The sequence below is a fragment of the Gorilla gorilla genome, chromosome 6 (genome assembly GCF_029281585.2).
Source record: "Gorilla gorilla gorilla isolate KB3781 chromosome 6, NHGRI_mGorGor1-v2.1_pri, whole genome shotgun sequence".
Taxonomy (NCBI): domain Eukaryota; kingdom Metazoa; phylum Chordata; class Mammalia; order Primates; family Hominidae; genus Gorilla; species Gorilla gorilla.
Window position 1 is genome coordinate 15,512,090 of NC_073230.2, and position 26,266 is coordinate 15,538,355.

Genomic DNA, 26,266 nt, shown 5'->3' on the forward strand with positions numbered 1-26,266 from the left:
TGTTAGCACACAAATGAAGAATATGGAGTAAGATCTATTTTTACAGAAGCAGAGTAGTAAAGCAGAAAGAGTCCACTGCAGCAGAATCTCTGATGCCACTTAATTAGCTGTGTCACTGAACTATAGGTTCCTCATTTGTGAAAACAAAACAATGGACCAGTGAGCTCCGAGGTACCCTCAAGACCAAAATATGTGGCTCTATGATGATGATTTCCTTTTTTTCTTTCTTTTTGCTACTAAGAACAAAGTATTCAAACTAAGGAAGATTATGAGTAGTCCTACTTAGTTGGATACTGAGTTAGTAGAATTTGATATCCAAATTCTTCTAATATTAGAATTCTTCTGAGTTACATTAATAAACTCTATTGAGTACTAATAGAGTAAACCTCTTTATTAGAAATTTTGGATAATTTGCAAAGGAAATAGAAACTATGGTTCTGTTCATAACCTCTAAAAATTAAACTAGGAAGGAATGAACAAACAGAAAAATCTGTACCTGTGAATATGAGGAATATGAGATTTCACTTTTTCTTACAAGCAAGTCAAAGTGATTTTTTTTTTTTAGCTTTGTTAATTCTTTCAGCAAATGTTTACTGAATATCTGCCATGTGCCAGGAGTAATGCCAGGCACAGGACTCCTGCTGTCCTTGAAGAGTTTTGTGGGATGTGCTGACGTACAGGTACATACAGTGAGCTATGGAATTTTTAAGGCAAACAATTTGGTTTAAAAGAAATGTTTAGTTCAATAAAGGTAACATACGCAGAAATTAGCTTAAGACACAAGCTTGGTCTTTAGCCTTTGAAGAATAAATTGGGTCAGTAGTGGTGGAATATGAAATCAAAGGAAATACTATGTGCTTTCTATGTAGATGAATATATGCACCAGCATTTGGATGTTTAATGGTATTCCTCTTACAGCCGTTGGACATACCAGATGGTCGAAGAGCTCCACTTCCTGCTCATTACCGGAGCAGTAGTACTCGCAGCATTGACACTCAGACTCCTTCTGTCCAGGAGCGCAGCAGTAGCTGCAGCAGTCATTCACCCTGTGTCTCCCCTTTTTGTCCCCCGGAATCCCAGGATGGTAGCCCTTGCTCAACAGAAGATTTGCTCTATGATCGTGATAAAGGTAAGAATGGAATTGTCCACTTAGAGGGTTTGTTATGGGCCTTGCTCATTATACCTTGTCTTAGACCATTACATCTTTTTTTTTCTTTTGTTCAGTGGTGACATTGTCAAAGATTGGTTAATCTAGGTTTCTTTGTTCATTGGTTTCACATACCCCCTTTTTTGTGACTCTAACAAACATCTTCCATAAATGTGTCAGAGAAGCACAGCGCATGGTTCTAACAGCTAATAAAAGCCATAAAATGGAGTGTGTACAACTTCATATAATGCATAGATCTTTTCCTTGGTATTGTCCAGAGCGGATGATGGTTATGGTAAAGTTAGCTTTACCATGGTAAAATCAAGCTTAAAGTTAGATTTTATAATCAGATTGATTTGCGAGGAAATAATTTCTAAAAATTCTGTTGGAAAAAGTGAGTGTATTTTTAACCAAGTTTATAAAGCTTAGTGAGTACCTACAGGACATCAGGGATTATATTATAGTATGTAGATAAATTATTAACTGTTGAGAACATCTGGGATTCTTATTTCCTATCAAGCCCAACTATCTCTCCATGTTCTTCTATCCTTGTGTCTACCACCACTTGTCTACCAACACTTCCTGGGTTCTTTCTGTTTTTAGCCCCCTAAGACCTAGCTACAGAAGGCCATGTAGACTGCCCAGCTTCTTCCTTCCTAGCTACTTACAAAGAGACACTGAACTTATGTTTATAACAAATTTACTGCTTGTCACCATAGAGAAATAGGTCAATGGCAACAAAATTGTAAAACTATACAAAGTTAGACAGTTTATAAAATCTTGCAGGAGTTTTGTGGTCCTTGTTCTGAATTGACCCCATCCCCTATGATTGATGTATTGTTGTATGTAAAATGCCCAGATCATAAGTGCTCAGCCAAATGAATTTTTACATATGTGTGTGCTCCTGAAACCACTACCTAGATCAAGTATAGATATAGAAGAATTTTATTATCCCACAAGGCTCCCTTGCGCCTCTTCCCAAATAGTATCCTTCCTCTCTCCACTTGAAAGTAACCACTTTGCCGACTTCCATCACTATAATTTAATTTCCCCTGTTACTAGACTTCATAGAAATTGAATAATGTGGTATATATTCTTTGTGTCTGACTTCTTTTACTTATCATTATACCTAACTCTTCTAAGATATTAAATGGAAGCTACTTTGGACTTTGTCCTCTGCTTTTATATGTGGGTAGATCTTAACAGTTCTCCCCTTTCTTGTTGACTCTTTCATTATTGAAGGCCTTGTGGACCCCCTTCCTTCATTAAGGATATATTGAATATAGTACCAGGTGTCTCTTGGCTTCATGTGGGAAGTCTTCCATTTCTTAAAATGTCAGACTAGGAAATTTTCATTTCACTGAAGCATCCTGTGAGAATAAACACCTTTAATCACTTCCTGACAACCTTTTAATGTGGATGTTTCACAATAAAACATCTTGCTTCCAGTAGGAGTGTTTGTTTTGAAGGTAAATGGAAATGATAAATAATAGTAACTTGTTTTAGGTTGTGTAGGTGGTAAATAGAGAAACCAGTCTGTCTTCATTCCAAACTCATATTCTTTGTTATTAAGTACAGTTCAGGTTGGCCACTTTTGCTACTTAACACTTGTAACTGGGGTAGAAATAATGGTGGCAGTACAGCTAGACAGTTAATTCTGGAGTTCTGTTTTCTTTAATACTGTGGATAATTGAGAGATGCTGAACCAAAAAGAAAATGTATTGAGAAGATGGTAAATGAGTTCCATTTTGGTTAACTGGTTGTGAGATTGCCTTCAGGGCCTCCCAGTGAATAGTGGTTTCTGTAGTTCACAGGTCTTCACTTACATCATAAGTTTCAAACAGTGCATGTTCTTTAATATATAATAGCTCTTTTTCCTAAAGATGTAAAATCAATTTTATTATGAGAAGGTATAATCATGTCACTCTCCTGCCAGGGTCTTTTGCAGGAGACATTGTAACATAGAAGTTAAGAGTAGCACTGGCTTTGGGACCATAGGAATGCATTTGAATCCTGGGAAGTTTTGGACATAAAACCTGCATTAATTCTCAAAGATTTAATGAATGGTAGCTGCTGCTATAAAAATAGTCACCTTTATTATCACCTGTTAGTTTCCCTAATCCTTTCAGGAAAAAATATCAATTATTTAATACACAGCTTAGTCAAAACCTCCTTCCCTAGCCTAGTTCGTGGCAATTATCTAATAAGATGAATTCTGACCATTTCTTAGACAGATTAGACCTTTTCCTAAGTTTGCCTTTGTTGGTATATTTTCCTCTGTGCCCTTTTGTTCTTACATACCAGATATCTGCCTGCATAACACTAATTTCTTTATATTCATCCTCTTGTTTTTTTAATATGTAAAATGAGAACATTGATTCAGATCATCTCTAAAGCTAAGGTTTTTTTCCTAATAGTTAAAAAATATTTCTTAGTAAAATAGGGTAATAATACCTTCCTCATATCATTGAGGTTACATGAGATACAGCAAAATGCTTAGCACAACTTATTGGCACATGGCAAACAATTAGTGGTGATGAATGTTGCTTAATAGTGATTTTTTAAAAATCTCTTTAGAACTTATATAGAATGGGTTTCAGAATTATTTAAGACATTTCTCTGTTTTCTACAAGATCACCTCAGTTTGAGAATTAAAGCCCCATGACATCAGTTTCATAGTATCTACCATGTTTAGCTGAGAGGCATTACTTTGTGATTAAGATCAAGTTGATGTTACTACTCCCTGGAAAACTGTGTAGCTCTCTGTTATGCAATACAAGGTTTCTAGTTCTCAAATCAAATACCATCTTTATAAAGAGAAAATTAAAATAGCACCTATCCCTTTTATATATGTAACTATGCACACATGGGTATGTTAGAATTGGGAGTTGAGGTTTATGTGTTTCAACTGAGGTTATACTTCTAGTTTATTTAAGGAACACTTATTGAGCATTTATTGTATGTCAGATATTGTACTGGAGAGTGGAGAAATAGAGATGAATAAGATGTGATATCTGTCTTTAAGGAATTTATAGTGTAGTAGGGAGTAATTAGGAATGTAAACAAATAATACACTATTATACAGTGATGTTTAGAATACTAAAAGTATAAAGGAGGGAGTTGTCCAGAAATTTTACAATTTCTGGAACTAACATATGTTATGTCATTCAAACTGTAGGCTAGTTTCTGACTCGTTTCTTCTTTATGTAAAGCCCAAACTCTGGGTTTTGCTATTTTTAAATATACTAATTATTTCTGTGATCCCAGCATTTTGGGAGGTCAAGGCGGGCAGCTCACTTGAGGTCAGGAGTTAAAGACCAACCAGCCTGGCCAACATAGTGAAACCCCGTCTCTACTAAAAATACAAAAAGTTAGCCACGTGTGGTGGCATGCAGCTGCAGTCTCAGCTAATTAGGAGGCTGAGACAAGAGGATCAGTTGAACTTGGGAGGTGGAGGTTGCAGCAAGCCGAGATCACATCACTGCATTCCAGCCTGGGCAACAGAACAAGACTCCATCTCAAAAAAAAGATACTAATTCTTTCCTATAATGTATGTTTTCTACAATAAATCATAAATTGGTGTTTTTTTATTAAAGACATAAAAGGAAGCTGTATAGCTTTCCTAGAGCTTTTCATCATTATGAAAACAGAATTAATTCTATAATTTTGAAGTCAACTAGGATTGATTTGATTTGGAGTACCTACATGTTCTGCAGTTGCTGTGGAGAGATTTGTTCTGTGGTAGAGTAACTAGTTCAGACATCTGTAGGAGCCTGGATAGACATGGAGGGGAGAGGGATAGCTGCAGTGAATAGCTGCCCTAATGAGGGATGTGCTGGTGAGCTGATTATTTTTCTAGTATTCATTTTATATACGTATTCTTTTTCTGACTTTGCTAACATCATTTTTGTGTGTTCCTAACATCTATTCGCTATGAATTATGTATAATTTGAGACCTATAAAATAATTTTGTATTATCAATGTGCATCGCACATTGGTTTTTTTCTTTGCCTGTATGGATTGTCATGCCAGGACAAAAACACTCTGTCAAGAAAGTTTCAGCTATTGAGAGACTTGTTTCAAGTGAATGGGTTTTTTGGTGTCTCATTTTTATTTTTTACTAGATTTTTCCAGTGACCTAAAGACTGAAGGCAACTTGGTCACACTGGTCACATGTGTAAAGTTTCCAGGCTAACTAATAGCCATAGGAACTACTATTGCTCTTCTCTGTGTGGAGAATTCAGAGATCCAGAATAAGAGCACTCATCTTGACATCATCAGAATGAACCCTAAGATGCAGCTTACATTCTTCCACATTATCATACCCAAAATAAAGTTCAAGGAACAAAAATAGCCATTTATATAATACAGATGGCAGTGTCGGAATATTAGTTTCTTAAGCAGCTCTGCCAGCGTTGCTTGATGGTAGCCAAACTGGTGCTGGATAAGCCACAAAATGTAGACTTCAGTCAGCTACTTATCATTGATCTTTGGCACAGTTCACTTATGCAGTTGTTATAAAATTCTGCAATTTTGCAGGATATTGTGGAAACATTGATTATTGTAATCATGAAATAAATGGAATCGTTTGATTCAGGCCAACTACTGAGTAGAGTTGTATTCCAAGAGTCCCTAAATTGATTACTTGTAATTTAAGCTATATTTTCCTGAAGGAACAGTGTACACTATGTGGATAGAGTTTCCCAAGCCAATGCATATAAGCCTATTTAACTCATTCTGTGATTTAACTCATAAATATTCCTATTGCTAAACTTTTAGTGTTAGGACTGAGCCTCCCTTGGTCTTAGGAGAAAAAAATCAAAAGTATTAATTTTGTCTTTTCAGAGTCTAGGGTTGACCCTAGGCAGACTTTTGAAACAGACTGCTTTTGGCATCTTCCTATTCCTTTATACATATATTTTAACATACTTGTATTTATCTCTAGGGCTCTATTTCTTGACCTTTTTTTGACCTGTGCCCTTACTATGCTTTAACCCTCTATTTTTTAGATAAATCAGCCAAGATTTTATGGCACTTTTCTTTTGGGGGTTTATATTGTAAAAGCAGATATGATGGGTATACTACTTAGAGCTACCCCACCTTGAAAAATCACTGCTTTTGAACCTGGATGTGTTTATCAAAATATTCTCTTTATATGGTTCTAGGGCGCTTATTATCCTAGAAGAACCTTTTGGTGGTAAAATTACAGCATATAAAGATATTATTCCAACAAAGGAGTTAGTCTATAGGTTAAAATTGATCTATTCTAGAATTCATGTCCCTAAGGTCATTTTACCTGTCTTTCAAGAAAGCATCTTAAGATACATACATTCCAGTGTCTAACAGCACAAAATAAGTATCCAGTAAATGCCCTTGTCCCTTCTTTCTGAAAATGTTAACAATTGTAACAATGGCAGATACTGTGATAGCTGTCTATGAGTTATTATTCATAATTCAAAACTACTTAAATATACAACTCAGTTTTAGCCATTATTGCTCAGTTTAGAATATAAGCAAATCAAAAATTTTTAACATACCTGCATATATATTTCACTTAATTGTTTGTCTATTTACCATGATGTTAGCTCCAACAAGAGTAAATGACCGTATTTTGGTCAGTGCTTTACTCTCAGTGAATAAACTAGTGCCTAGCATGGTGTAGTGCTTAATGGAGATTTTTTTGAGTATTAAGACCTTTGTTCATGATATGCCCATTTTTTAATGGATATATTTTTATAGCTATGTTGAAAATGTGTTTTCTTTGAATTGTTAAATTTTATGTTAGGCTTTTAATGTTCATGAAGAGTGTGTGATACTCCTCATAAAAATAAAAACCAAGAATAATTAAACTAAGATTATGCTAAATTTAGTGATAGGCTTTTGGTGGGAAAGAGGCCATGAAGTTCAAATTTGCTGTAGAAATAAGGGGAAAGGAAGTAACTGCTAAAACTGTCTCATCTTCCCCTTCTTGCTGTTGGTCATGCTGGTAACCAGTAAACTCTGATAGTAACTGGGTGGAAAATAATAGGGTGTCAACTAGGTTCAAGGAAAAGGGAATCTGTTGGAGTTTTCCTCCCCCATTATCTTTTGTGTTCCTCTGAGAAGAAGTATCAACTCATAGGGACCACTCCTTACACTGTCTCCTTGTGACACTGACAGAAGGCAGACCCAGTGAAGCTCTTGCCTGAGCCGTAAGCCTTTAATTAGAAACAGAATGTTAGATTGGAAGGAACTTGATCATCTAGTCAGCTCCTCACATCTCTAATAAAGACACTGGAGTTGAGATAGACCCAAACTTAGTGAAACAGATAGCATAACAATAATGAACATTGACTCTGGGGCAGCCAGGTTGAAGCCCTGCTCTGCCACTTAATTATGTGCCCTTGGACAAGCTACTCAATCTATCTGTATCTCCTCACCTATAAATTGGGGATAGCTGCCTCATAGAATTGTTATGATGATTAAATGTGTTCAGGTGATTTTATTTTTATTATTTCCAATATTACCACAGTCCTATAGGTAGGTGACATTGTCATTATTTAAAGGTCCCAGAATCTGAGGCTTAGAGAAATTAAGTAACCTAGCTAACTTCCATGGCGTCTACATGCCAACAAAGATATTTTGTAGGAACCTGATTACATCTTGCTGCCTTTACAGAAGGAATAGTCTTTATATGGGCATTCAGCTGTGAAAGGGCCCGGTGTGTACAGAACAGTAAGAAATTGAATGGTTGGGGTATAGGGGTGAATGGTGGAGAGAAGAAAACAGTGAGACTGGAGATTTAGAAAGTCCACTATTTAGGCCAGGCGCGGTGGCTCACGCCTGTAATCCCAGCACTTTGGGAGGCCAAGGCAGGTGGATAACAAGGTCAGGAAATCGAGACCATCCTGGCTAACACGGTGAAACCCCGTCTCTACTAAAAATACAAAAAATGAGCCGGGCGTGGTGGCGGGCACCTGTAGTCCCAGCTACTCGGGAGGCTGAGGCAGGAGAATGGCATGAACCGAGATCGCACCGCTGCACTCCAGCCTGGGCGACAGTGCGAGACTCCGTCTTAAAAAAAAAAAAAAAAAAAAGGACACTATTTCATAAGGGTCCTTGTAAGCTTTGCTAAGAGAAAGAAAAGCCAAGGAAAGATCTTTTGTCAGCTAAAGGATAGGACCAGCTTCACATTTAAGAACTTTAACTCACGTTGACACAGAAGTAGAGGCAGTAGGAGGGCAAAATAAGTAGCCATGTTAATAGTCTAGTCTTGTGATTTTCAAACTTTATTTATTCCACACCCTTGTCAGCAATTTTGAATCTGTACCCCTAATAAAAGTTTATATATTTCTAGGTGATATATGTATATAATTCATTCTACAAACTGTTAAAGTTTACTTGTTTTAAAAGATTAAAAGTGTGTATAAATGTAGAAATAAATATATTTAATTGCTCTATTTTTTCCTACATGTCAGCAGATTGTTTCATGCCTCTTAACTGGGAGACCACAGGTATAGGGCAAAGATGAGGAGACATAGCAAGGTCAGAGGAACTGGATGAAAGGGGCTGAAGAAGAGTCAACAGCATTTGGTGGCCAATTAGATGTATGAGGTGAGGGAGGAGGAGGAGATCAAGATAACAGCAAAGTTCTTATGAAGTTCCAGCATGGGAGATGTGGAAATGATTACCATCATTAATAAGGTAGTAAATATTGGAGATGGAATAGACTTTAAGGTGACTATAATGATTAAAATTCCATGTTGGTTTCTGCCTAAAGACATTATAGTTTCTGCCTAAAGACATTATAATACCATTTCCCTTTAGCAAGAATTTTTTTAAAAAGAGGAAATGCTAAATTTTATCTAATGTTGCGCTGACAACATTGATAGCATTTTGCTCTGCCTTCTCTTTTGAATATAGTAAATGCTTAGTAAATATTTAAGTGAATATTTAAAATTGTAGTGAAATTTTTATTAGAAGTTCCAATGTTCTTTTTTCCCTAAATGTTAGTAAAGTTTACTTGTTTTTAAAGATAAAAGGTAAATATGTATAATGCACTGATTTTTTTTCCCCACACGTCAGCAGATTGTTTCATGCCTCTCTTATTGGGAGACCACAGTTGTAGGATACCTTAGGAGCAGTTTAACATGAACAATGTGTTTCAGTTTTTTGTTTTTTTTTTTAAACTGATGTTCCTGGAAATTTTGCCATTTAATAAACTTGACAATATAAAAATTAAGATTGTATTACAGTGATTTTCTTGAGATACCTACTTTTGCGCAAGATACAAAATATTTTGTGCAATCCAGTTTATTTTGTTTAGTTTTACCATTAAGATTTACAATCATTATTTTAGTCTATAAATTGCTTTGAGGACCATTTTCAGTTTTAACTGTCATATCAGATTAAAAGTGACTTGTTTTCATTTTTCATTGTCATATCAGATTTAGAGTGAGTAAGCATATCAACAATAATGATTAGCACTGTTGTTCTGCATATCAAGATTATGTTGTGGAAGAAGCACTGTACTTATTTTGAGTACACAAAAACAAAAGAGTAACTTTTTGGCTGAATTTGTAAGTTGGCATCAATTTAATTCATACTTATGGAATGAGAAGTGATTACAAAATATAAAATACCTCCTACGTATAATAAATATTTAATTAATGGGCCTTGGAATGTAAGTTGAGTCCCGGTTATTAAAAAATCAATCTGATTTGAAACAAAGTTTATAAATGTAAGTAATAAAAGGTTCTGATGTCATTTTTCCCCTGTACTCTTTGCTGAATGCTGATCTAAAGGAGATCTTACATATAGCTGATGTCTTGGTTCATTACAATTCTTTAGTATTCTCACAAGGTGTTAACTTTGAATTTTAGAAAAACCTTAGAGGCTCTTTGTAAAAGCCAAATGTTCTCCTTACTTGTAAGTTTCCAAGTTGGTCTTGGAGTTAACTGAAAATACAGGCTTTTTAATACAATTGGTAATACAACCTGATTCTTAAAGTTCATTGCCAAGAAATGATACACAATTGTGTGTTTCTGCTGATTTCATTAGGCCTTCAAACCCCATTATAGTTGATAATTTCATTTCCTGAAGCAAAATAAGTGTATTTTAACACTAGAGTAGTAATTTTAAGTACTATTCAGTCAGTCATATTTCTAATTTAATTCTCTTGGCCAATTTTATGCTTTAGTATGTCATTGAGTAAAGTGTTGGTTGAACAGTGTACTCACTTTCCTAGTCAGTTAACTACCTGGGAAAGATAGAATAAGAATTACATTCTACTGGTTATTGCTGCATATACTATGAAAGTAAAGTATTTTCTTTGCATAGTAGTCTATAGAATCTGCATGCTTTAAGCATTGATTTTAATTTCAGGATGATAGATCTCTTTACACTAAAGGATGCCATCATGAACTGGCAGAGTTCATGTCAGGCAGTTATAAACCTGGACAACCTGGTACTCCAGATATTATTCTGCTTCTCTCTCAGAAATAAAATTGTATCTGTATGTACCGGAGTAGAGTACACAAATCTATTAAAAACATTTCCTTTACTCTCTTCTGTCAAGAGGGAGCAGAAGAGGCACTTAATTTTTGAATGGTTCATCATTTTTAATTTTCAAATTAGAAATGATGTGTTACTTTTTACTATAATAATAATATTCAGCACTTACTGTGTTTCAGGCACTATCCTAATCCTTTTTTTGTTTGTTTTTTGGTCTTTTTTTTTTTTTTTTTTTTTTTTTGTAGAGATGGTTTCCCCATGTTGGCCAGGTGGCCTCGAACTCCTGGCCTCAAGTGATCCTCCCGCCTCAGCCTCCCTAAAATGTTGTGATTACAGGCGTGAGCCACCTCGCCCAGCGCTTATCCTAATCCTTTTACATATATTTTTCACAGCTATCATGTCAGTGGTATTTTCTATTTTATAGATCAAAAAACAGAGGGATCAGACTTACCCTATGCCATGCACCTAGGCCTAGGAAGAAGTCAGGTGGCCTCACTCCAAATCAATGTTCTTAACCATTTCATGATTGGTTTTCAGATATGGCTGTGCTTCAGGTGCACGTGGGAGCTTTACCCCCCACCTCCCCACCCCAAGGCAATGCTTGGCTCCTCCCCAGACTAATTAAATCAGAATCTTTCAGGAATGAGGTCTAGACATTGATCTTTTTAAAACATCTGATAAGTCTAATGTGAAAGAAAACTCTGGTTAAGAACCACTATTCTATTATTGCTTGTTTTAGAATCAATTTTACTTAATTTAATAAAGTAATGTGATAGAGATAAAACACATCTATAGACTTAGGGCTAGAATAGAACCGTGGCAGAGATTTTACATACTACCTGCATAAATGAATCAACCTTTATATATGTGATATATATATTTTTGAGACAGGGTCTCACTGTCACCCAGGCTGAAGTGCAATGGTGTGCTCAAATGTATAATTTTTTATACAAGAATTGTGGGCCCCACAATATACCAGATATAATAAAAATCAGAAGAATTTCAGAATACTCAAGCTATACAAGTACATGTAGTTTAATGAGTATTGTTTCTATATGAAATTCCAAACTTGAATAACTTCTCTAATTTTTCCAAGCTCTAATTTATTATCATATGTTTAAAAGTATTTCAGAAGCTACTCGTATTTTAATGGTAAATATGGTACAAATGCATATGTATGATCTGTTATAAAACAGCAATCACATTTTTCCATATTCTTGATTTTCAGAGTTGAGTGATTGTTATAAATATATAAAAATGAGACTTGTGAATACAGAAAGATGTGGATAATTATATTCACTGCATTTAATTTTATTGACATTAGCTATGATGTTAAAAGTCATAAAGTAACATTTAACCTAATCTCAACTGTATTTCTAGTTATGATCCTATATTATTCTCCGGAATGCCAGAATGAGAAAACTTACCATTACTGGTAAACAAGAGAGACTCAATTAAGATTGCCATGAGACTTCTCATCTTGAATCTCCTGAGCAGGCATATTTATATTTATAATGTTCTGTTATTGAAATGTGGCTATTAAATTCAACACAGAGTTTTAAATGAATAGTAATAGTTTGTACATTCAAGTCTGGAATGAGTAGCATAGGTTGGTCATATGGGTTGTTTTTAAAGCGTGCCGCTTTGTAAGGCAAGAAAAAATATATATGTAAAATGTCTTCTTTGTATGTTAGAACTATTAAAGAAAAATCACAGAATTTTAGAGTTCATGAATGGCAATTCCTTTCATTATATAGAAATCCAGAGAGATGATTGTATTCCAGGTAACATAGAACTATACAACAAGAGCTAAAGCCACAGACTGGATGTCTCCATTCCCTGACCCCTATTTACAGTCTCTCCGATTGCATACTTAACTTGAAGGAAAAAACTCCAGATTTAGCAAATATTTATTTATAGTCTCAAAATTTTTTTCTTTCAACCTTTGCCTTTCCAGACCATCTAACATTAAATACATATTCAATTAAAAAAAATTTTTATTGAAAAGACAGATATAATAACACTAAACACTGCCTGTCTAGGATAGCAGTATATTTGTTTACTTAACATTAATACCCTGCAAAAAAGCAGAATAATGTTTAAGAGGGTAAAACTCTGTTAAAAGATGCACTTACAGCCTCTGAAATTAGAAATATTTTAAGAAGAAAAATTACTTATTCTAGATTGTTAACAGGAAGATAATCAGTTTTGCAGAGAGATTAGCCAACTCACATCTAGCCTTCAGTTATGAGAAAGTCCTTTGAAACCATCAGTAAAATACTGAAAGAATGTGATAGGCCTGATGATGTAGTAAGAAAAAGAACACAGAAGACTAACTGTGGCCAAGATGACTTTTCTTACGTGATAATAGGGTGGATCCTTAACTACTGACATGACTGCTAATGGCATCAAGCCCATGGTTTGAGGCTGATGCGCTGCTTGTGCCGTGTAGGCTAAGTTATGTCCAGCAGTAATCTCCATGGAGGCATTCTATGCCATATCTACTTGTTTTATTTTTACTTTAAAAATTTCTGTGGATACATAGGTGTATATATTTATAGGGTACATGAGATGTTTTGATACACGTATGTAGTGTGAAATATGCACATCATGAAGAATGGGATGTCCATCCTCTCTACTTACTTGTATTTTTGATCTCATATATTTCCTTTGCCTGGTTTGTTGCTGTTTGCATGGTAAGGTAAGGTCAAGCCATATTTTTTATATTACACCAAATTTGAGGCCTTATTCTCATCAGATGTTTGGTTTTTTGTTTGTTTTTATCATGGACCAGTCTTGTCTAGCCTAGCTTAAATAGGGCAGCAAATTCAGACCTCCAATCAGGCTTTGTATCAACCTGAGACAATCCTATTCCTCTTCCTTCCTCCCATTTGTTCATGCAAGATATAGGATAAATATTAAACTTAAGAAAATTCTCAAATCTGAATGGTATATGAAGAAACCAAATTTCATTCTAAGACTTAATTTTTTCCAGGAGGCTCTTTGGTGCCTACTCTGTAGGATCATACATAATAATGGTAGAGAAACTGTGTGGTTTTCTAGCTTTCCCAATAGTATAACCTTATTATTTTGCAGACAGTGGTTTCCCAGCCAAAGTTATAGCCATGTTCAAATATAAGCATAAATCTGCATTCACAAGACTAACAAGTATTAGTGTGCATCAAGGGTCGTCTTCCTAAGCATGTATTATAACTTCATTAATGATGATAAAACATTCTTATTACTCAGATTTTAAATATTGGACTGTGTTCTATATTCTAAACTAAAGCAACTTATCAAAATTGTGATGAACATAATTATGATACTGTTGCTATCTTTCAAATAGATGAAAATAATACATTTCAGTATATCATGTGCTTAGTATTTTAGCAGTGGGGATAGGTTTGCATTAAGTCAGAATTTGTTTAAATAGGACTATTGTATACAAACATGTTACTGACTTTACAACTTGGCATATTACAAAAATAATGACACATTTTAGTGGATTTGAATTTCCAAAATCTCTTGCCAGGTAGGAAAGGGAGAAATTGCATATGGGTTTTATGGCTTTTCATGAATAGACCATTTTCTTTTTGGCCAAAAATATGAGGAAAACGTGTTAGGTAGAGATGTTTGGAGATTTTGCATGTCTTCTAGTAGCAAAAATACAAATTCTGCTGAAAAAGCCCTTTTTTTATAAACATTTTAAAGATAAAATTCTGAGCAAATTGTTTTTTATGTTGGGTAGGTAGAAAGAGACATTTTATAAACTTGTTTTTTCCCCTGCGTACGTGTTATTCATGATATTTAGCAAAAATAACATTTCTGCTAAGAACTTTTGTAATTAATATTATTCATTTTCGTTAAATTGGTTGGGCAGTGAGAAGGCATGTAGAGAACCCTGTATCATTATAATCTGTTTTATTCTTCTGTGTGACTTAAGCACATTGCCCCATCATTTGCATTCTTGAAATACGTAATAAATAACATATTTGTTTTCAGGATTACAGCTCTGTTGTATTCAAAATGCAGTTTTCTGGACCAAAATGTCCTTTTTATGTTCTATGGTATGGCAGATTACTGTTGCATTGAAGTTTTTATTTAGAAGAAATATGCTACACAGGGTATAAGAAATAGCTTTGCAATAAAGGAGACTGGTCAAAGCATAGGGGCAGTAGTGGATAAATTGTGCAAAAGGCTGTTTGTTTGGAAATCAAGTTTAAAAGAGCTTTCAATCACTAGTTAATATAACTGCTTTAAATTTACAGACAGTGGGAGTAGCTCACCGTTACCCAAGTATGCTTCATCTCCCAAACCAAACAACAGCTACATGTTCAAACGGGAGCCCCCAGAGGGATGTGAGCGAGTGAAGGTCTTTGAGGAAATGGCGTAAGTAATGTCTTTTCTGTCAGCTGGGATCTGCAAAGCTGTAAAGCTTTTTACTGAGACCAGTTGATTACATATGAATCAACTACTCTATCCAGCTGATAATGTGTTTCAAGAGCAAATTATGTAAAGAGAATTGAATAGGCAAGAGAGATCTTATTGAAGGAGAGTTGGAGTCTGTATGTTGGAAATGTATAAGCCAATACAAAGACACTTGGAAACTTATTCTTACTACCTGAAAAATCTATTTTTAATCATTAAGAATTGTCATTTCAAGAACTCTTAGTTTAGATGGTAACAAAGAGACTTTAGGAGCAAAGTTAACATCCATGTGTGACTAGCTTAAAGACAGTGTACTCCACAAGCCAGAAAATTAGTCTCCTTCCCTGTAGCCTCATCTAGCTTGCTTATTCAGACTTCCTGTTCACAAGGGGTTTGTTATCTTAATGAAATTTTAATACGTGTAAGTTAGAAATGAAATTAGAAAAAGAGGTTCATGCTGTAAACACTGGGCAGAGTAGCTCAGAAGAAGACTGTGTGGTTCTTGGATGCCCTCATGCCTTTGTTCCAGTGCAGCTGCCTAGTGGAGGGTGCAGTGCTCTTGCAACATAGAAGGACCCATCTTGCAGGAGCTGATGGCTTAGCTCCTGGGAACAGGAGGAGAGGAAGGGCTTGTGGACCCAACCTCTGTTGAATTGACTGGCTTTTTGAGAGACCACTGAAACTCTCCCCTCCCCACTCCACCCCCCATCTGTGCTAGTGGAAGTCTATCTAGAAAGAAAAAAGGAGAAAGTGTTTAAAACTAAATACGTGATGGACGAATGCCCCCTGCCTCTGGTATACTTTTTCTTAACAGAAAAGGTCATTCTAACTTTGCATAATCTTCAATTATAGTGTAGAAGACTTTTCCACCTTCCTAAATAATTAAAAGCAAACTAATGATCTCTAAATATTTGCCTTCCTGGTTCTTTTGAAAATCCTTTTGTCTGAAATACCACTTCAGTGCTGTGTGCATGAATAGTCTGCCAGCTGACTTGTGCTATGGAAGATGTTTACCCCTCTGTATACACTTAACCCATCTCCTGCCATTTACATTTTAGCTGTTTTAGAGAACTCCAGTTAATTCAGAAAATGCTTAACTTTTTCTGTGTTCATGATTATAAATCTAATTTTGTTTTATGGTTTTAGGTCTCGTCAGCCTATCTCGGCCCCTCTCTTTTCATGTCCTGACAAAAACAAGGTTAATTTCATCCCAACCGGATCAGCTTTCTGTCCTGTAAAACTTCTAGGCCCCCTCTTACCTGCTTCTGACCTTATGCTCAAGAACTCTCCTAACTCTGGCCAGAGCTCAGCTTTGGCAACTCTGACCGTTGAGCAGCTCTCATCCCGGGTTTCCTTTACGTCTCTTTCTGATGACACCAGCACAGCGGGCTCCATGGAGGCCTCTGTCCAGCAGCCATCCCAGCAGCAGCAGCTCCTGCAGGAACTGCAGGGTGAGGACCACATCTCTGCTCAGAACTATGTGATCATCTAAAAAAGGGGGAGCTGGCCTCCACCCTATGTTCCATGGATTAGGAACAAGATTTCAGACATCTGCATGAGTGACAAACTTTCTGAACACCACCACCACCAATAATGCTTATCAGCATCCTAAAGTATCTCTTAAACACTGATCTTGGCAGGGACGGAACTCCTATTCAGCAGTTTTTGTGGAAAGCAGTAATGCTTGCAAAACGTGTGTGTCATTCAGCATTTTAAGTGGAGACTATGCATTTCATAGTATATTTGACAGATTAGTACTGTGTCCTGTGTTTTGTTCCAGATTCTTCAGTATAAATAAGCTCTATATCAAAAAGTTGCCTGTCTAAATAGAAAATGTCTTGCTGTGTTTTGTCCTATGGAAAATACTGTAATTCAGGATTATGTTTACAATTGATCCAGGTGTTTGTTTCTAACTTCTGTAATACATACAATGCAAAAAAAAAAAAAAAAAAATGGCCACAACAGTTGCACAGTGCCCACCCTATGGCCTAGCTTCAGGTACTTCAGTTGAAGTCTAAACTCAGGTAACTTGGAATGTATATCATATTGGGATATTAAATATTTCACAGCTAAAAAGCTAAAGAGGGAACATCCTTCTTTTGCCTTTCCTTATTTTATGCATTTCCCTTTCCTCATTACATTCCACATTCTTAGAATAAGAAGTGCATTCAATCCTAGGAGAATGATAATCCTGGACATGGGTGAACATGAGGAGAACCAGCAAAATCTGTGGTGTTTGACATCACTTTGTCATGTGGTTACAAGTAAAACAACTGTTGCATTCACTGTTTCAACATGTATACATGTGGCTTTTTTAAAAGTTCAGGTGTTGCTCAGTAAAGGACTGTGACAATGTTGCAAATAAAGTGTTCAGTACTGGACTGTACATAAACATTCCACATTGTGTGTGATGAAATTTAAAGACAAGAATGTCTAGAGTTAATTTCAAAATAAGTGAAGTGTTTGACGGAATGGTTGAGATTTTTTTGTTTATGTTAGCCATCAGGGTCACAACTGTTACCATTTTATCTAAAGACACATTTATATTTAGTTTCTCCCCTGGAAATTCTTTATTTTGCAGGTGAAAAAGTGACATACTTTTTGTTATTGTCTTCCTCAAGCAGTTTAGGTGCATGATCTTCATTTACAGAGAATACTTGGGTCTCAGAATTGATGCAACATAAGCACGTTTTTCGGTGACTTACAAGAGCAGTAGTTTGAAGCTATCTCATTTAAGCCTCTCATAATACATAATCATGAGTAGTTTTGAAATTTGCAACCTGTGAGGTAGAGCATAAACTCAAGAAAATAGCCTTGAACTTGCAGACTTTTGACACAAGTTCTCCACAAAGTGTGAAGAGAGCCCTAGGCATTCCTGATTGGTCAATGGGAGAGCCTAACTTTCATTGTTTTCTTCAGTACAAAGAGTATCCAAAAGCGAAGTTTTTGTATTCCACTACTTTCAGTTCAATAAAACCTAGAGTTGTTTCATCTGCGCCTAAAGTGTATGGCACAATTTTCTTAAGAATTAGGGGAACCAGGTGCCTACAGTTAAAGGAACGTTTCAGTTCCTTTCATTCATTCCTGGGTTTTTCTTTTATTTTCTAAGAAGGTTGAAGAAGGATGAGTGATAGAGAAGAAAGCAACACCATTGATTTTTTTTTTTAAGAAATGATATATATATATGTATATGTTTGTGTGTGTGTGTGTGTGTGTGTGTGTGTATTCTGTGCATTATTTTGTCATGATCTCAATTCTCTTCTTTCCACCAAAGTTTGCTGTAATATTTTCTCCTGAAGGTGCATTCTGGCTCCTTTAAATTAGTCAGTGTTATATTGTAGGAGACTGTCATGGAAAAAAGGACTCAGTTTACTTTTGTCATTTTCACAGGGGAACCTTTTAAAACAATCTTTTCAGCAGCAGATACCTTTAACCCTAATAATCTCAGGCCTTGATGAAAATACTATATTTTGTAGATTATGGTTAAAGGGAGAAAATTACTAGTTCCGTAAGATAAATATGAGCTCCATTTGACTTCTGATAACTGGTTTAGCATTACATAATATGTTGATCTTACACTCTGCTTTTGTCCAAATAAAATGCAATAGTATCAATATCAATTTCAGAAAAATGGACTGAATATGCTTTTTTGGTGATTAAATCTGATGTACGATATTTATAGTGATGTGCTTTTATTTTCTCATGAGATACTAAATATTAATTGTGTTGTACATTTGTTCTTAGCATATATTAAAGTTTTGAACCAAATGTGTTAAAGCTTATGCTTTGCCATGTAAATTTCCCAGAAGTTGTTGAGCTCAAATGTATCCTACATCCAGCTGTAGAAATTTGTCAGAAATTGTTTAAATTTTGTATATAATTGTACTGTTTAATTCTAGCCATTGCGCTGAACAGTATTTGAGTTACCATATAATATGGCTTTACACAAGGAAATGTGTGGCTTTTGTTTTGTATTTTTTCAGTATAGAAGTTCCTGTGTCTTATTTAAATAAAGTTATTAGTAAAACTGAAATAGTTCACACATGTTTTTGGAAAGACTGGGGTTGTTGGCTCGTTACCCGACAGAGATAAATTCAGGTCGGGGCAATGGTAGTTTTCTGTACTCATTGAGTTCCTGACCTGCATCTCTGGAGGTGTGGGGTGTCTAACTGGATCAGATTTCTACAACCTGGCTTCCTCTTGGCATGTAACTTACACACTCTCCATCACAAGGTGAGAAGCTAGGGGTCTTAAGTTCCAAGTCTTTGTACTGTTCCCAGGTATGATCCCATTAAATAGAGAAAACATTGTTCTCACACCACTTTATACCTCAGAATTTATAGAAATGAGTTGAAATTCAATGAAATCATTTCAGAGGAAGTTGCATATTTCTTGCAAGCAAAGCTGCAGCAATAAAATTTAATTTTGTACTTTTTTGTTTAGATTGAGAATAAGGTGGAGAAAAGCTTTACAAAACAAAGGAGGCTTGACATTATGCCCAGTTATCCAGACATGGATATGGTCTGGTAGGCCATATGGTAGCGTGAAAGCAAGAACAAAACACTCTGAGAAATAATTTATCAGCAGACTGTTGTTCACTTCCAAAGCGCATCTCAAAGGGATAAGATTTGATCTTTAAATTGAACTTAGAAGTGACCAGTAGCTGTGGTTTTGGCTGAGAAAAATAAAACGTAACTTTTTAAATGGTGGGATGTATCAGCTGTGTATATGTTATTTAGGCAGGAAATTTTCTACTTCATACAACTTTAAATTTCCATTGCAAGTGAATTCATGTGAAGGAAAGTGGAATTCCTAGCCCCATCTCTTCTTGACTCGATCATATAATAAGTAATATAAACAGCCCTGAGAAGTTAATACAGTATTTGCAAAATCAGACCTCAGGAACAAGGAGGGGAATATTAGTCCTAAGAACTTGCGTGTTGTAACCCTATGCTAACCAAAAATAATCACTTGAAGTTTATTTATGAATATTGCAAACTGAGGGGTTACCCCCATCCCTCATCCTCCATCCCACAGTGTAAGATCGCATCTAGCTCTGAAGTTTCATTGTCCCCTATATATTCTCTACCTCTCTCTGGGAAGCTTCTAACATCTACCCTGCTCTCCGATATGCACAAGTCTCTATTTCCCCCTGTACACTCACTCTTTTGGTGAACTCATGGTTCTTTGGAGCTGTAGGAGCCTTATGAAGATGGATCCCCTAATTCACATGTTGATTCAAAATCCCACTGCTGTAGTCTAGACCAACAGTTCCAATTGCTGACAGAACATCTCCTCTCAGACTTCTTGCCTTATCTCAACCTTAGTGATTCAGTGGAATAAAGACACTGTCTTACCCCCTGTTGGACCAAGCCAGCTCTCCTTTACATTCTTATTTCCAAAGATAAGGACTGTTTCTTAAATCTCTCAGATTTGCTTTTCTGTCTTCCTATTATCTCACCACTAAATTTTGAGGTACAGCGACATAGAATGGTGGCATATCAGAGAGCCATGACATCTTAGATGAATTTCTGTGAAGATTGTAATAGCAAGGAACCAAAGTCACTGTGTATGTTAGACTTCCACTAACCTCTGTAGCTATAAGACCAGGGCCAAACTACTGTTCCAGGGCCAAATCCAGCCTGCTGACTGTTTGTGTAAATACAGTGTTCCTGAACAAAGCCACACTCACTTATTCATGGAGTGCCTATGGCTATCTTGCAGCACAATGGCACGGTTAAATAGTTGCAGCAGAGAATCTGGCCCACAATGCCTAAAATATTTACTCTCTGGTTCTTTGCTGACCTCTACTGTACACCAAAGAGCAGACTGGAGACTAGGTGTAGGTAACTTGTATCATATATGTAGTTGGGTTTTGTTTTGTTTTGTTTTAGTCAGAGTCTCACTCTGTTGCCCAGGCTGGAGTGCAGTGGTGCAGTCTCGGCTCACTGCAACCTCCACCTCCCGGGTTCAAACGATTCTCCTGCCTCAGCCTCCCGTGTAGCTGGGATTACAGGCACCTGCCACCATGCCGGGCTAATTTTTTGTATTTTTAGTAGAGACGAGGTTTCACCATGTTGGCCAGGCTGGTCTCGAACTCCTGACCTCGTGATCTGCCCCCCTCAGCCTCCCAAAGTGCTGGGATTACAGGCATAAGCCACCGCACCTGGCCTATGTAGATGTTTTAAAAATTTGTCCATAAATTATTTTATACTCCTCCCTTCAAAAGGTAGAGCTTAATTTTCCTCTCAAGTGTGGGTTGATTTGCTTCTTATCAACAGAATATGGCAGAAGTAATGGGAAGTCACTTCTAAGAACAGGTTATAAAAAGACTGGTTTTGTCTTGGTATTTGTTCTGTTGGATCACTTACTTTGGGAGAAGCTATATTGGGAGGATACTGAGAAAGTTTATGGCAGGACCCTATGGTGAGATTATGGAGGCCCCGACCTCCTGCTAAAAACCACAAGGAAGCAGATCCTTCAGCTCCAGCCAAGCCATGAGACACCTTGAGCCAGAAACCACCCAGATCAACTGGATACCTGATCCAACGCCCCTGGATACCTGACCCTCAGAAACTGTGTCAAATAATAAATTTTTGTTATTTTTGTTATTTTTTTTTTTTTTTTGAGACGGAGTCTCGCTCTGTCGCCCAGGCTGGAGTGCAGTGGCGCGATCTCGGCTCACTGCAAGCTCCGCCTCCCGGGTTCACGCCATTCTCCTGCCTCAGCCTCCCGAGTAGCTGGGACTACAGGCGCCCGCCACCACACCCGGCTAATTTTTAGTATTTTTAGTAGAGACGGGGTTTCACCGTGTTAGCCAGGATGGTCTCGATCTCCTGACCTCGTGATCCACCCGCCTCGGCCTCCCAAAGTGCTGGGATTACAGGCGTGAGCCACCGCGCCCGGCCAAATTTTTGTTATTTTAAGGTGACAAGTTTTGGGGTAACTTGTTACATAGGGCTAGAGAACTAATACAACAGCCCTCTCTTTCCCCCATACACATCCCATTATTTCCACCATCACCTAGAGCCTTGCCATGTAAGTCTGTCCTCTGGGTCCAGAAAATGAAGCTTGCTCTTTTGGAATGGACACGGCTTGACAAAGCCCTTTTGGAGTAGATCTAAGACAAAGCTTTTTCAACATAAAATTTTGTTTTTTGAACAGTTTGCATGTTAGAAAAGGATTTCCTATGGAAAATGATGCAAGAAGAAGCAGGATAGGTGATCAGTTTTTAGAGCTGAAAAGAATAAAAGGCAGAATTTCTCAAGAAAAGGAGGAATATCTCCACCTCATATGTCTTTTAGTTAATAGGCTGGTAACCCACTGGTTCTAAAATGACCTATCTCATTCCATATGCATCTCTCAAAGAGGAGAGTAAAAATAATTTTTTTTCCCAAAGGCTTTAGATCAGTTTGGTGATGGGCTCTCTCCTGCATAACAGCCATTTTCTTAACACTAAGAATTTGAACAATTAGATCATTTTTCCTCCAAAAGATTTCCTGATAACAAAGAGTAGATCCCCTTTCGCACACCACAAATTCTACTCAAGTCTTGGCATCTGCTTTAAGCATGACATTGATGACATTCCTTTAGTCAGAATTGGGCATGACTCTGCAGGCAATGGATGTTATTTCAAACCACTGTCTGGAAGCAAGATGGATAAAGGTGGGTACAGGGCTCCACAAGGACCTGCCAAGTGAGGAGAAGGGTTCATGCTGGAAAAGCAAACCTTTTCTTAGGTTTTCTTTTCCACTTTGTAAACCAAACAGGTTACACTCAAGGGACAAGACTTAACAAAGGACACTGCTCATGTTCTGCAATAAACAGCCTGCCATTTTTCATATGGACTGGAACTGAGGCAGACAGGGTAATCTTAGCTGACTCTCTGTTCACCTGCCCATTTGATTCCAGACAAACACCTGGTGTGGTTTCTCTCTCCTGCTTCCCTTCCCAGTGACCACTCTGCAGCAAGCCCTGGGAGCTTTGTATGAAGAAGCTATTCCTTTTCAAATCCCTAACCCTTTCTCCTGATTGCTCCTCCAAATCTGTGGCCAGTGCAGCAAGTCCTGTGAAGACAGTAAGGAGGTAGCAGGAGGAGGCTAAAAATGGTGACATCAAGGAATAGAAACTGGTGAGTGAGGGAAGTAGAGTGTTGAGGTGAGCTTTCATAATATTCATACACCTTTTGAAATATTTGATTTTTTTTTCTTAAAATGAGCATGTATTCTTTTTGTAATGTTTGGTAACATTACAATGTAAAAGACAAGGGAACAACATGACCATTCTGCAGAACTGTGAACGGCCCTGTTCCCTCTGCTGGTTCCAACTTCTACCCATCAATTTATCATCAAATTTGCAGCAGAAAGGGGATACAACTTAGCTGACAGCTTTATATATGACTAATATGAAAGAAAGGTGAAATTCAAGGGAAGTGATTAACATGAAAATAAATGTTTAACCTCACTAGTAATCAAAGCAACGCAAATTAAATAAAACAACAATTTGGCAGGGCACGATGGCTCATGCCTGTAATCCCAACACTTTGGGAGGCCAAGGTGGGCAAACCACTTGAGGTCAGGAGTTCGAGATCAGTCTGGCCAACATGGTGAAACCCCTTCTCTACTAAGAATACCAAAATTAGCTGGATGTGGTGGCTCACGCCTGTAGTCCCAGCTACTCGGGAGGCCAAGGCAGAAGAACTGCTTGAACCCGGGAGGTGGAGGTTGCAGTGAGCCGAGATTATGCCATTGCACTCCAGCCTGAGCAAAAGAGTGAGACTCCCTCTCAAAAACACAAACAAAAACCAACAATTTATTGCTTTTAAATTGGCAAAGAACAAAAAAGGAAGGATAATAGTGCTAAAGGAGGCTGGAGATATACTCTTACATCTGCTATTAGAAGGATATGCTGGCACATGCTCTCTGAACAAGTGGGGCAGCATTTATGCCAAGTGACAAAACAGCAGGTCACAAACCAGTGTGATCCATTTGTTTTATAAAAATACATATATGTGTGGGGAAAAAAAAAGGATGAATGTAAACAAAAATTGTAGTGTTAGTAGCGGTTATGGGCCAAGTGCAGTAGCTCACTCCAGGAGTTCTAGCTACTTGGGAGGTGGAGGCAGGAGGACTGCTTGAGCTGAATTTAAGGCTACACTCCAGCTTGGGTAACAGAGTGAGACCATGTCTCAAAAAAAAAAAAAGTGCTTATCCTGGGTAGATAATTTTTTAACATTTGCTTTTCTGGTTTTCTAAGTATTCTCTAGCAGTACCTGTTAACCTTGTAATTTGAGAGAACATGCATGTTAATCTCTAAATATCAAAGGACAGAAAAAGTAGGGAGGGAAAAAAAGGAAATGGCAGCAAAACAATTTTGTTTTAATGAAAATGAGCGACATCTCTTAAAATCCAGGTGGCTTAAGAGAAGGCTTGGTAGAGTGAACTTTGGCTTGGTGGGAGAATCCTAACATGGCATAGCTTCAAGCTTTATCTCCCTTCCCAGAAAAAAATGGTCCCAACATCCTCATACTGTAAGGTAAGCAGGATTAAATTATGTAAGCCTGGAATGGGGTTGAAAGTGTCTTTGGGAAAGGCTGCAGTTTTAGTTCAAAGGACAGAGCATTTTCTGGAGTGTGGCCCATACTGACAGCCTTCCACTCAGTTGAGATGGGTTTGTGAAGTGGGCACCAGGGAGTCCAGAAATCTGTCCTCTCATTTATGCTTCTTGAACTGCCTCATCTAGAAAATTAAAAGGGACTCCTTGCCCCAAGCAAACTGTAGATGCCTGAAAATGGCCAAGAGATCATTCTTGACTGTGATTCATATTTCTAAGCACACTTTTTATTGCAGGTTGTTTGGTCTGGTTTTACAGAGATTGCCTAATGTAGGTACATGTGAGATGGACATTGATCCTTTGCTCATAGAGGTTGTTACCTTAGAATTTGTATTAGGAAGATTGGGAATACCAGCATTGAACAGGCTGCACAGGATACTTTGAAAATTACCAGTGTACAAGACCTTGGGCCCCTTTTATTAATCTTTGCATCTGTAGCTGGCATAAGCCAGGGGCACGGAAAGCAACTTGGGGATTCAGACATTTGCTTATTTCTCCTTCTTGGCAAGTTTCTGCCCCTTATTCACTAGGTCTCTAAGAACTAGGTCTCAGCACAGTGCCATCTGTGATTTTGGTCAGCTGGCAGGCCGCACATATGTCCCTCCCACATTCTGGAACCCACAGGCAGTGTGGCATAAGAAGAAATGGTCCAGACGTTGGCATCAGACAAGGGTGAGGGATGGCTCTGTGAGCGTGGGAGTCTTTATTTATAAAATGGAGATAATTATTCCATTCCTTAATTAGAAGAATAAAATGGAAAGGGTCGGCAAGCTCTCTGGTGTCTTCCACACAGACACTAATTCTTTTGTATCAGGACTCCATCTTTATGACTTCCTTGTACCTTAATTACCTCCCAAAGGCCCTATTTGCAAATACAATCACACGGCAGTGGGGAGTGGGGGGCTGGGGGGGTGGGGGGGTTGGGGGTGGGTTATGGCTTCAACATATGAATTTGGTGGGGGTGGGGTGGGGTAAACAATTTAGTCCATAGCAAATAGGTACTTCCATTAGGTAGATGCAAATTAAAACCACAATGAGATATCACTTCACACCCACTAGGAAGGCCATAATCAAAAAGACAGATAATTACAAGTGCTGGTGAGGACGTGGAGAAATTGGAGCCCTCATGCATTTCTGGTGCAGGTGTAAAATGGTGTACTTGCTTTGGAAAACTGTCTGGCAATTCTGCAAAAGGTTAAATGTAGAGTAACCATATGACCAAGCAATTCAATTCCTAGGTGTATACTCAAGAAAGTAAAAAGACTTAAAGATGGTTGAGGGCAGATTCAAGATGGCCAAATAGGAACAGCTCCAGTCTGCAGCTCCCAGCCAGATCGACACAGAAGGCAGGTGATTTCTGCATTTCCAACTGAGGTACCCAGTCCATCTCACTGGGACTGGTTGGACAGTGGGTGCAGCCCATGGAAGGTGAGCCAAAGCAGGGTGGGGTGTCACCTCACCCTGGAAGCAGAAGGGGTTGGGGAATTTTCTCTTCTACCCAAGGGAAGCCATGAGGGTCTGAGCCTGAGGAACTCTGGCACAGATACCGCACCTGTCCCACAGTCTTCACAACCCACAAACCAGGAG

The 26,266-nt window shown here is 37.5% G+C and overlaps 1 protein-coding gene across 5 annotated transcripts in view; it reads left to right on the top strand.

Annotated features, from left to right (window-relative positions):
• The window catches only part of GLCCI1 (glucocorticoid induced 1), a 119,873-nt gene extending 100,773 nt beyond the window's left edge, over positions 1-19,100 (top strand). For 2 of the 5 annotated variants that reach the window (XM_031012841.3, XM_031012842.2), the window contains exons 6-8: positions 919-1,129; positions 14,908-15,028; positions 16,214-19,100. In XM_031012841.3, coding sequence (XP_030868701.2) covers positions 919-1,129; positions 14,908-15,028; positions 16,214-16,559 — 678 coding nt within the window. In that variant the 3' untranslated portion in view covers positions 16,560-19,100. The remainder of the gene's footprint in view (positions 1-918; positions 1,130-14,907; positions 15,029-16,213) is intronic. The other 3 variants (XM_055347209.1, XM_055347210.1, XM_055347208.1) reach the window with 2 other exon arrangements.
• Positions 19,101-26,266: the final 7,166 nt, after the last annotated feature.